This window comes from Terrapene carolina, unplaced genomic scaffold (genome assembly GCF_002925995.2).
Source record: "Terrapene carolina triunguis isolate 2854851 unplaced genomic scaffold, T_m_triunguis-2.0 Scaffold136, whole genome shotgun sequence".
Taxonomy (NCBI): domain Eukaryota; kingdom Metazoa; phylum Chordata; order Testudines; family Emydidae; genus Terrapene; species Terrapene triunguis.
The window spans coordinates 14,919,344-14,930,838 of record NW_020664487.1 but is presented as its reverse complement, the minus strand read 5'-3'; the positions used below and the strand labels follow the sequence as shown (position 1 = coordinate 14,930,838).

Genomic DNA, 11,495 nt, shown 5'->3' with positions numbered 1-11,495 from the left:
TTTAAAAAGGCAGTGTGCTTACAGTGGGGTCAGGGTACTTAAAGGGGCAATGCCCATCTCTCTTTCTCTCTCACACACACACAGACTGCGTGTGTCTCTGTCTCTCTCTGCCATGCTGTTTCCCCTCCCTCCATCCTTGCTGTATGTAGAGTATGAGGCTACATTAACAACAATGGGATAAGCCTTGAGGGTTCAGCTTGAGTGCTAGTTCATCATTTAGCAGTAAGGCATTCCCCACCCTCTGACTCCACCAGCTCAACCAAGCTTCACAATCATCATTGCTGTGTACAGTATTACATTGTTTGTTTAAAACTTATACTGTGTGTGTGTGTCTGTCTGTCTGTCCACACACAGTCTTTTGTCTGGTGAAAAAAATTTCCCTGGAACCTAACCCCCCCATTTACATTAATTCTTATGGAGAAATTGGATTCGCTTAACATCGTTTCACTTAAAGTACCATTTTCCAGGAACATAACCACAACGTTAAGCAAGGAGTTACTGTACAGAATGAAAGATGGTCCCTGCCCAAAGAGCTTACAGTCCAAGTATGACAGGAAAGCTATGAACACAGCCTACTGTTATCCCTCTTACAGGTTTTATTAAGCCAATGGTTCTCAAACTTTTGTATTGGTGACCCCTTTCACACAGCAAGCCTATGAGTGCGACCCCCTTATAAGTTTAAAAAAAACCCAACACACACTTTTTAATATTTAACACTATTATAAATGCTGGAGGCGAAGCGGGGTTTGGGGTGGAGACTGCAGCTCTCGACCCCCACAAGTTATACCTTGTAACCCCCTGAGGCGTCACGACCCCCAGTTTGAGAACCCCTGTATTAAGCTTACTAGATTGCAGAAAAATAATGTATTTGTGTACAGTCATTGAGTATTTAGCAGCTATATACAGCCAAAAAAACCATGAATGAATAGAAAGACTGATTTGAGTGTTCTGCTTTCTTGGTAGATATGCAATATGATGAAGATGATGATGAAATCACTCCAGATTTATGGCAAGAAGCATGCTGGATAGTTATTAGGTAACTATCAAACTTTCTAAGAAATGTTAAGAATAGTGAAGTAATCAGGCAAGTGTACCCTTAGCTAAACCAGCATATAATATTTATTAGTATTAGATAACTTATTGTGATGGAAATTCCAAGATTTCATGTCCAAAATCATAAATCCTTTCTCTTTAAGAATGAAAGAACTGTTACAAAGAGAGAATATAAGATTTTAGACCACTGGTCCTGTGTATAAATGGCCAAAGGTCAATGGTTTTGTAAGTCATTGCCTTCCTAAGCAATCTGAAAGGTTTTTCATAGCAAGTTCAGCACTAACACAATATTTTCCATTATTGCTTGTGGGTGTAGAGCTAAATTTATGAGATTACTGCTAAGAATAATGCTAACAGAGTGAATTGGTAAGTAAGTTAAGGCTCTGATCCCACAGCTTCTTGCATGTGGGTCAATAGGGAACAAAGTTGCGGGATCTGGGCATAAATATTACTGTCTATTTTTTTGAAAGTTTCTTTGGAACAATTGTTTTCTTCCCACGGCACAATGTTGAAATACAAGCAAAGATTTGTTTCATATAGCAGTAATATCCTTTGATTAATTACAGTATGTTTATCTTGAATTTTTAAACATTACCTGATAATTAACGTAGTTTATGAATATGTAAACTGAGAATTTTCGTTGATTAATTCAATATGCCTTATTTTTTCTAAGCTCCTATTTTGATGAGAAGGGGTTGGTCCGACAACAGCTGGATTCTTTCGATGAGTTCATTCAGATGTCTGTGCAGAGAATTGTAGAAGATGCTCCACCTATTGATCTACAAGCTGAAGCTCAGCATGCCACAGGGGAAGTTGAAGAGCCAGTAAGAGGGATCTTTTCAGAGTTTCATTCTTTTAATCGTACAGATATGAAAATTGTGCTGGGAGTTCTTATTGCAGTTGAACAGCTGAAGGCTGCAGCAGCACATCCAGTCAATTAGTGCATGATACAGCTAAAAAGACATTCATATGCTACTAATGGGGACTTGGGGAATGAATGGGTCATTAAAGCAGTTGAAACTCATAACACTTTTGCCAAAAATAGTATGACCATAATGAACTTTATCAAGGGCGAGAAATATCATTTTTTTTTAACCTTTATTCATTTCCTGCTAGATTTTCAAAAATTTTCAGCACCCGCATCTGGGGCCAGATATTCAAAAGGGCTTAGCTCTCATTATTCTCATTTGGCACGTTACCAAATTGTATTCCTTAACTCCAGAAGCATGATGTGCTACATGTGATCAGAATGCCATTCTCAAACTTCTAGAACTTAATTTCAAAACATTGTTTTCAATCTAGGCCAAGTGAATGTTACACTTCTGGACACAGTTCATATCAAGTTTAAAGAAAAGCTGTCTGGAGCAAAGTGAAGATCTTGATACAAGATCTAGTAACCAAAAGATACTTACCTTCACACAGAGTAACAACTTCTGAAAAATAACAAAATATATTTCTAGTTAGATTGTAAGCCCGTTGAGGTGGGGTAACCATCTCTTAGTTCTGTGTTTGTACAGTTCCTAGTACAATGGGGTCCTGCTCCATGACTGGGGTTCCTAGGTGCTGTGGTAGTACAAATACTAAAACTAAAGCAAAACTTCTGAGCCAAGTATGAAATATTTCATCATAAGGTGGAACTTACTGAAAAAAAGTAAGCTATCCATAATAGGGATTGGAATGGAAGTGCCTTTTCAGTCATAAATAAAGTTGCTAATGTTAGGCTATAGTAAACCAACGCAAACAATAAGTATATTAAAAGAATGACTTGAATTCCACTGTTGAACATATTACATTTAACAGAGTTAGAAACTGTCAGAACTCATTCATGAAACCGACAATGACAGTGGGAAAATTTGAACAGCTTATGATCTGAAATACAGCTCTTGAAGCAGCTATAATTAGGTTTTCTCCTTTTTATACTATCCATCTCCATTACCAGATCAGCTCAGTGTGCATCTATATCTGGTGGTGCCCTGGCCAGCTGAGTAAGGAAACTGATACTTGGGGCATAAGAAGTGGCCATAAGGAGAATGTGCACCCTGCTGAAGTCCAAGTGTTTCTCTCTCCGTTTCCCCCCCGTTCTCTTGCCAAGAGGTCTTTTTATGCCTTACTACTGTATGAATGGATAGAATTGCTCCCACCAGAGCTTATGCAATGTGGAAATCGCCAGATAATTCAGAAAAGCATGCTGCTGCACTGACATAAGGCTTTTGTCTGCAATTTTGTGTCATCTTCACATAACTCCTAGTCTTCCCTTTCCACCACCTGCAAGAAGTCACGGAGAGTCAAATTCTCAGCTACCACTTGGTAGCATAGTGTAGTGTATTGAGATGCTACAATTATATGCACAATAGAAATAGATGTAAATAAAATAGTCTTGGCTTTGTGCCATTGAGCAATTCCAGGACTTTTTTTTCCGTGTACTTCTGATTTAGACTAGTTTGGGAGTAACAAAGTCGTGTATATATTTAATGTCTCTTACAGGATATCTTTTAAAATAAATACTGTGATTTCAAGTTTGAAGTTCTTGTATCTTAGTAGATTTTTAATACCATTATAAATTCATATTTACATATTTCCTTGCTGATGCAGTAAATATTAATGTTATATTGTGAAGGCAAAATAATTTTGTAATGTGATCTGATCTTACTAGACAATAAAACATCTAGCTCAGCAAATGTGTGCAAATCCATAGACAAGTATGTGAGAAGGGCAAGACCTGTTAGGCATTTTAATCTGCTTCTCCCACCACCATTCTCAACCCAAGCCAGTGCAGGATTGTCTCTTAAAATATTTTTTCTCTCCTAATTTGTCTGGTTTGTAAATAAACAATCTGCTTCTATCACTGCTCCTGAGACTCATAGATTTCATTGTCAGAAAACTTTTTTCCTGGTAATCTTCCTAAAACTTTTCTTTCCTTAGTTTTATGACACTCTTGCTAGTGAATAATCCCTTGTAGCATGCTAAATAACTATTCTCCCTCTTTAGTGTTACGAACTCTTCAAACTACTTGGAGACCGTCTTCTGTTTCTCCTTTTTTTGCATCCCCTCCTGCCCATTATCTTTAGTCATGGCTAAGAGAATCTGTACATATTTAGGACTTGTGTCGACCTTTCCAGATTTTAATCATTTGATATTTTTTTTCTGAATTCTCTTGAGTTTATCCTGCATCTGCGTTAATGAGGCATCCAGTGAAGTGTTGTAAGTGCAGTTTGTCTACAGACATATTGAAAGAGATTACCTCTCTAATCTGTGAACTGGGATCTCTGTGTGTGGCATTATATATGTATTAAACAAGCCCTAAATTCTCTCATGCATATTGTGACTTGCCAATCTGATTATTAAAATTAGTTATTTTGGGTTATTTTCAGCCACGATATCTGCTGAAGTTTGAACAAATCTATCTCTCCAAGCCTACGCATTGGGAAAGAGATGGCGCACCTTCACCCATGATGCCCAATGAAGCCAGACTGAGAAATCTTACGTAAGAAAAAGCTCCTTAGCAGTTGTTGGAGACCATGAAGGAACAAATCTGCAATTTAAATTAATAGGATTTTCTCTAATTTTAATGATGCCCTGTAAAAGGAAGAATTACTTCCCTATATTTAAAACAAACTACTTGAGTATTAAGTACAAAAGATCATTGGCACTTTATTACCAAGTAATATAATTTAACAGTACCAACAATTTCTTGGAATAACTTTATCAGTCCTTTATTTTATGCTTTCTCTAGTTTAGAATGCATTATCTTCATATTGTAATGATATTGTCATGGGTGGGTATAAACTGTTCAGGAAGGACAGGCAGGGGAGAAAAGGTGGAGGAGTTGCCTTGTATGTCAGAGAGCAGTATGATTGCTCAGACCTCCAGTATGAAACTGGAGAAAAGCCTGTTGAGAGTCTTTGGGTTAAGTTTAGAGGCGAGAGCAGCAAGGGTGATGTCGTGGTGGGCGTCTGCTATAGTCCACCAGACCAGGAGGATGAGGTAGATGAGGCTTTTTTCAGAGAACTAACAGAAGTTTCCAGATCACAGGCTCTGGTTCTTATGGAGGACTTCAAACACCCTGACATCTGCTGGGGGAGCAATACAGCAGTGCATAGACAATTCAGGAAGTTTTTGGAGAGTGTTGGGGACAACTTACTGATGCAAGTGCTGGAGGAATCAACTAGTGGCCGTGGTCCTCTTGACCTGCTGCTCACAAACAGGGAAGAATTGGGAGGGGAAGTAGAAGTGTGTGGCAACCTGGGCAGCAGTGACCATAAAATGGTTGAGTTCAGGATCCTGACAAAAGGAAGAAAGGAGAGCAGCAGAATATGGACTCTGGACTTCAGAAAATCAGACTTTGACTCCCTCAGGGAACTGATGGGCAGGATCCCCTGGGAGGCTAATAAGTGGGGGAAAACAGTCCAGGAGAGCTGGCTGTATTTTAAAGAAACCTTATTGAGGGCACAGGAACAAACCATCCCGATGTGCAGAAAGAATAGCAAATATGGCAGGCGACCAGCTTGGCTTAAGAGCAAAATCTTCAGTGAGCTTAAACTCAAAGGAAGCTTACAAGAAGTGTAAACTTGAACAGATGACTAGGGAGGAATACAAAAATACTGCTCAAGCATGTAGGGGTGTAATCAGGAAGGCCAAAGCACAATTGGAGTTGCAGCTAGCAAGGGATGTGAAGGGTAACAAGAAGAGTTTCTACAGGTATGTTAGCAACAAGAAAGTCAGGGAAAGTGTGGGACCCTTACCGAATGGGGGGGGGAACCTAGTGAAAAAAAAAATGGAAAAAAGGGAAAAGTTCCCGCTTTTTTTTTTTTTTTTTTTTTGCCTTGATCTTTACAGACAAGGTCAGCTCCCAGATTACTGCAGTAGGCAGCACAGTATGGGGAGGAGGTGAGCAGCCCTCAGTGGTGAAAGAACAGGTTAAGGACTATTTAGAAAAGCTGGACAGGCACAAGTCCATGGGGCCAGATCTAATGCATCCAAGGGTGCTGAGGGAGTTGGCTGATGTGATTACAGAGCCATTGGCCGTTATCTTTGAAAACTCTTGGTGATCGGGGGAGGTCCCGGACAATTGGAAAAGGGGAAATGTAGTGCCCATCTTTAAAAAAGGGAAGAAGGAGAATCCGGGGAACTACAGACCTGTCAGCCTCACCTCAGTCCCTGGAAAATCATGGAGCAGATCCTCAAGGAATCCATTTTGAAGCACTTGGAGGTGAGGAAGGTGAACAGGAACAGTCAGCATGGATTCACCAAGGGCAAGTCATGCCTGACCAACCTGTTTGCCTTCTATGATGAGATAACTGGCTCTGTGGATATGGGGAAAGTGGTGGATGTGATATATCTTGACTTTAGCAAAGCTTTTGTTTGATATGGTCTCCCACAGAATTCTTGCCAGCAAGTTTAAAAAGTATGGATTGGATGAATGGACTATAAGGTGGATATAAAGCTGGCTAGATCGTTAGGCTCAACGGGTAGTGATCAACGGCTTGATGTCTAGTTGGCGGTCGGTATCAAATGGATTGTCCCAGGCGGCGGTCCTGGGGCCGGTTTTGTTCAACATCTTCATTAATGATCTGGATGATGGGATGGATTGTACCCTCAGCAAGTCTGCAGATGACACTAAACTGGGGGGAGAGGTAGATACTTTGGAGGGTCGGGATAGGGTCCAGAGTGATCTAGACAAATTGGAGGATTGGGCCAAAAGAAGTCCTCGTTGAACCTCATCAGATAAGTGCAGAGTCCTGCACTTAGGACGGAAGTATCCCATGCACTGCTACAGGCTGGGGACCAACTGGTTAAGTGGCAGTTCTGCAGAAAAGGACCTGGGGATTATAGTGGGTGAGAAGCTGGATATGAGTCAACAGTGTTCCCTTGTTGCCAAGAAGGCTAACGGCATATTGGTCTGCATTAGTAGGAGCATTGCCAGCAGATCGAGGGAAGTGATTCCCCTCTGTTGGGAATAGCCCCCCCACTACAGAAGAGATGTGGACAAATTGGAGAGAGTCCAGCGGAGGGCAACGAAAACGATTAGGGGGCTGGGGCACATGACTTACGAGGTGAGGCTGAGGGAACTGGGGCTTATTTAGTTTGCAGAAGAGAAGAGTGAGGGTGGATTTGATAGCAGCCTTCAACTACCTGAAGGGGTTCCAAAGAGGATGGAGCTAGGCTGTTCTCAGTGATTGCTGCTTCTTCTGTTATCAGCCATGGTCTCAAGTTGCAGTGGGGAGGTCTAGGTTAGATATTAGGAAAAACTATTTCACTTGGAGGGTGGTGAAGCACTGGAATGGGTTACCTAGGGAGGTGATGGAATCTCCATTCTTAGAGGTTTTTAAGGTCAGGCTTGACAAAGCCCTGGCTGGGATGATTTAGTTGGGAATTGGTCCTGCTCTGAGCAGGGGGTTGGACTAGATGACCTCCTGAGGTATCTTCCAACCCTGATCTTCTATGATTCTAATGTTATAATATAGCAGGGGTGGCCAACTGAGCCTGAGAAGGAGCCAGAATTTACCAATGTACATTGCCCAAGAGCCACAGTAATGCGTCAGCAGCCCCCCATCAGCTCCCCCACCCCACTCCCAGCGCCTCCCACCCACCTGCAGCCTCGCAGATCAGCACCTCCCGCTCCCTCCCTGTACTTCCCAATCAGCTGTTTCCTGGCATGGAGGAGGCTGTGGGAGGGGGGAGGAGTGAGGGTGTGGCAGGCTCAGGGGAGGGGGCCTATGGCAGAGCCAGGGGTTGAGGAGTGAGCACCCCCCGGCACATTGGAAAGTTGGTGCCTGTAGCTCCAGCCCTGGAGTCGGTGCCTATACAAGGAGCCGCATATTAACTTCTGAAGAGCTGCATGTGGCTCCGGAGGTTGGCCACCCCTGTAATATAGTCATGTAGTATTTTCTTTTTCATAGATATTCTGCGCCCTTGTATGTGGACATAACTAAAACAGTTATTAAAGAAGGAGAGGACCAGTTACAGACACAGCATCAGAAAACCTTTATAGGAAAAATTCCTATCATGCTCCGTTCAACATACTGCCTGTTGAATGGCTTGACTGATCGTGATCTTTGTGAACTGAATGAATGTCCTCTTGACCCTGGTGGCTATTTCATTATTAATGGATCAGAAAAGGTAAAGAATTAGATTTCACAGGAAGAAATGTTTTTTTGTTTGTTTGTTTTAACCAATACTGAAAATTCCACATTACATATTGAAATGGCTCTACTATGACACGTGTTCCTCTTTCTACCAATCAGAAAACTGTTTGTTTTTTATGGAATACTACTTAAAACATTTTTGATAGTTTTGTTTCCAGTTCCAACACTGTAGTTCTGATCTAACTCTGAAAAGTGGCAGTATAAAAATGGCACCTTCTAACTCAACAAACCTTTTCCTTGTTATTCAGAGTTGTATGTACTTGTTTTAGTGACAAAATAAGTATTTGCGACTTTTATTCTTATTCAGCAGAACCAGCATGATAAGTAGTAAATTCTGTTCCATCATGTGCCTCATCAATTAAATTGTTTGCCAAGTTCATTTAATGTGCACCTATGTAAATGTGTTGAAGGCACTATGACTGCACAGCTGTCAATAAAGGCATAATTTGTTGGTGTGATGAGGAAAAAAACCCTAATTTGACTCTCAGGGCTGGCAGTTGAATTTTTTTTTATTTGTGCACTGAGCACATTTGACATGGAAATTAAGACAACAAACATGGAATCAATGTTCTGATGCCATTTTTACAGTTGTTTTTCAGATACAATATGCTAACCCTTAAGGCATTCTAAGACTTCTACGGAGCAGTATCTAAATGCATCACTACTAGAAAATGCAATAAATGTGTTCTAAACCCCTGTGATCTTGGAGTGTCCCTTGTTTCTGGTGTGCTATATTAAGTAATACTATTACACAATATTTCCTTAGAACTCTGTTCTTTTAAAGGTAAAAAACACCAGCAAAACAAGCAGCCTTAATGTGCATATAATATGCACATTATGTGGAGAGCTTAACAAGTATGCACATTATGTGGAGAGCTTAACAAGTACTATTATGCTATTGTACAGCACTGCCAATAAGGATAGTACAGTACAAGCTAGATTTTAATAGCTGGGTAAGAACAAGATTGGCAAATTGACAAAAAATAGTAATGGGTTTGAAGTCAATTTAAAAACTAAACATCTTACAGGTATTGCATGTTTATATTTACTTACTGTAAACATACTCTTATCTGGTTATTAACAATGCTTTTGTTTCCAATATAGGTTCTGATTGCTCAAGAGAAGATGGCTACAAACACAGTGTATGTGTTTGCAAAGAAAGATTCGAAATATGCTTACACAGGAGAATGTAGATCCTGCCTGGAGAATTCCTCTCGACCAACTAGTACTATATGGGTTAGCATGCTGGCCAGAGGAGGGCAGGTATGCATGACAGATAATTTAATAATGGTGGATATTTTATATTTGGCTTATGTTTGGGCTGAAATTTTCTAAGACTTTTTGGTGTTTTTTCTTTATGTAGTATCTCATGGTATTTAAGTTTAGGGTTTTTTGGAGAAACTGTGTGTTGGCTTTGAAGAGTGTAATCAAATATATAGTCTATTAAATATGTATTTGTGATTAGATTTTCAAATCCAATGTATGTAATTGTAACCTCTTGAATAAGATGAAAAATGTTGTTCAGTAGCTGCTCTGTGGCATTCATAGTTTAAAAACAGATGTATTAGAAATGGGACAGACCTAATCTAATTATATTTATATTTATGGTTTTGTAGATGGTAATTCTTTTCAGTTTCAAAAACCATACTTATTCAAGAGAGATAAGTACTTTATTCAAGCCATTTGAAGTCCAGAAAAAGTTGGTTTGTTTGAAATCAAATGCATTTGAGACTGATCTACCTTGTCCCCCCTCTAGGGTGCAAAGAAGAGCGCTATTGGTCAGCGTATTGTAGCAACTCTGCCATATATCAAACAAGAAGTGCCCATCATTATTGTTTTCCGTGCATTAGGTTTTGTATCTGACAGAGACATTTTAGAGCACATAATTTATGACTTTGAAGATCCTGAGATGATGGAAATGGTAATGTATATTAAATAATGGTATGGGTCATGATGTTAAGTGAGCTAAAGTCTGTCTGTCTACTTCTACTATATTCAAAGCATCCTGTCTATATCCCAGTTGTAATTTTAAGACTCATGTACCACTTGAATCTTAAATATGTTAGGTTTTTTTGCATTGGTTAAAGTAATAAAAGTTCTCTGCATAAAACAATTATGGTAAATGTACATTTACCCAAAGTGCTTGTGTGGAATGGAAGAGCGCTGTTTACTATTCAGTTACAGGGTCTGATCCGGCTCCCATTGTAATCAGTGGCAAAAATCCCACTGTCGTCTGTCTAAACTATCTTTTGGTGCACTGCCTATTGGGCCACACTGATCCACAGTTTTCTTTTACAAAAAGCTGATCTATATGTACTGTTTATAATAAAATAAAAAAAAAAAAATCCCACTACTTAGCTGTGAAGTAGCTTGAAATCATGTTTAATGATACAATCCTGTGAACATTTAAAGAGCCAATCATCATTTGCTGGTTTAGAAGTATATCTTACTTGGAGGTGCATTGTCTGTGGTGACTGCCATCATGTTAGCTAATTTGGTATTAATATCATAGTATATGAAGGTTTTATTTAAACTGTCATCACCCACTAAATTTTACTTTTAAATGAAACATGCTTAATTGTAATGTCAGAAAATAATTCTACATGCACTGCCACTTTTGTATTCATGTCTTATTCTAGAATATCTGAATAAGTTCCCTGCTGCCCCTTTAAAAAAAAAAAAAAAAATCAGTTATTGCAATATAATGGAGAATTATATTTGGAAAAAAATAACTTTTTTTGGAATTTTTATGTAAAACCTAGTCGATTACTAGAACTTCCTGAAAATAATTTTTATAAACAGCTATGCAACTGAAATCCTGAATCATCCATGGATGTTTTCATCTATTTTCCGATGCAATGATTTTGCTTCCTTTTGTGCATTAGGTCAAACCTTCCTTGGATGAAGCATTTGTCATCCAGGAACAGAATGTTGCATTAAACTTCATTGGGTCAAGAGGTGCAAAGCCTGGTGTTACCAAAGAGAAAAGAATTAAGTATGCGAAAGAAGTCTTACAGAAGGAAATGCTTCCACATGTTGGTGTCAGTGACTTTTGTGAAACCAAAAAGGCCTATTTTCTGGGGTATGACTGTTTTTTGTCTTAAATGCTGTGTCATACATCTGAAAGGGAAACTATCAACTCAAAATTGATTCAAAATTTAGTTTAGATATTTATGAAATGTAAGACTGGTAGAAATGTTTCCACAATTTTCAAAATAATACTACTGTAGTGTTTGCAACCCAATCCTTGCAGCATTGAAATGGCAGAAATAATGAGAAATTGGATTTTAAGTTGAA

The 11,495-nt window shown here is 39.3% G+C and overlaps 1 protein-coding gene across 1 annotated transcript in view; it reads left to right on the top strand.

Moving 5' to 3' along the window:
- Positions 1 to 11,495, top strand: part of POLR2B (RNA polymerase II subunit B) — a 26,826-nt gene that overhangs the window by 2,775 nt on the left and 12,556 nt on the right. The window contains exons 2-8 of the mRNA XM_026653285.2: positions 964 to 1,036; positions 1,727 to 1,877; positions 4,425 to 4,537; positions 7,953 to 8,172; positions 9,303 to 9,461; positions 9,955 to 10,119; positions 11,084 to 11,280. Coding sequence (XP_026509070.1) covers positions 964 to 1,036; positions 1,727 to 1,877; positions 4,425 to 4,537; positions 7,953 to 8,172; positions 9,303 to 9,461; positions 9,955 to 10,119; positions 11,084 to 11,280 — 1,078 coding nt within the window. The remainder of the gene's footprint in view (positions 1 to 963; positions 1,037 to 1,726; positions 1,878 to 4,424; positions 4,538 to 7,952; positions 8,173 to 9,302; positions 9,462 to 9,954; positions 10,120 to 11,083; positions 11,281 to 11,495) is intronic.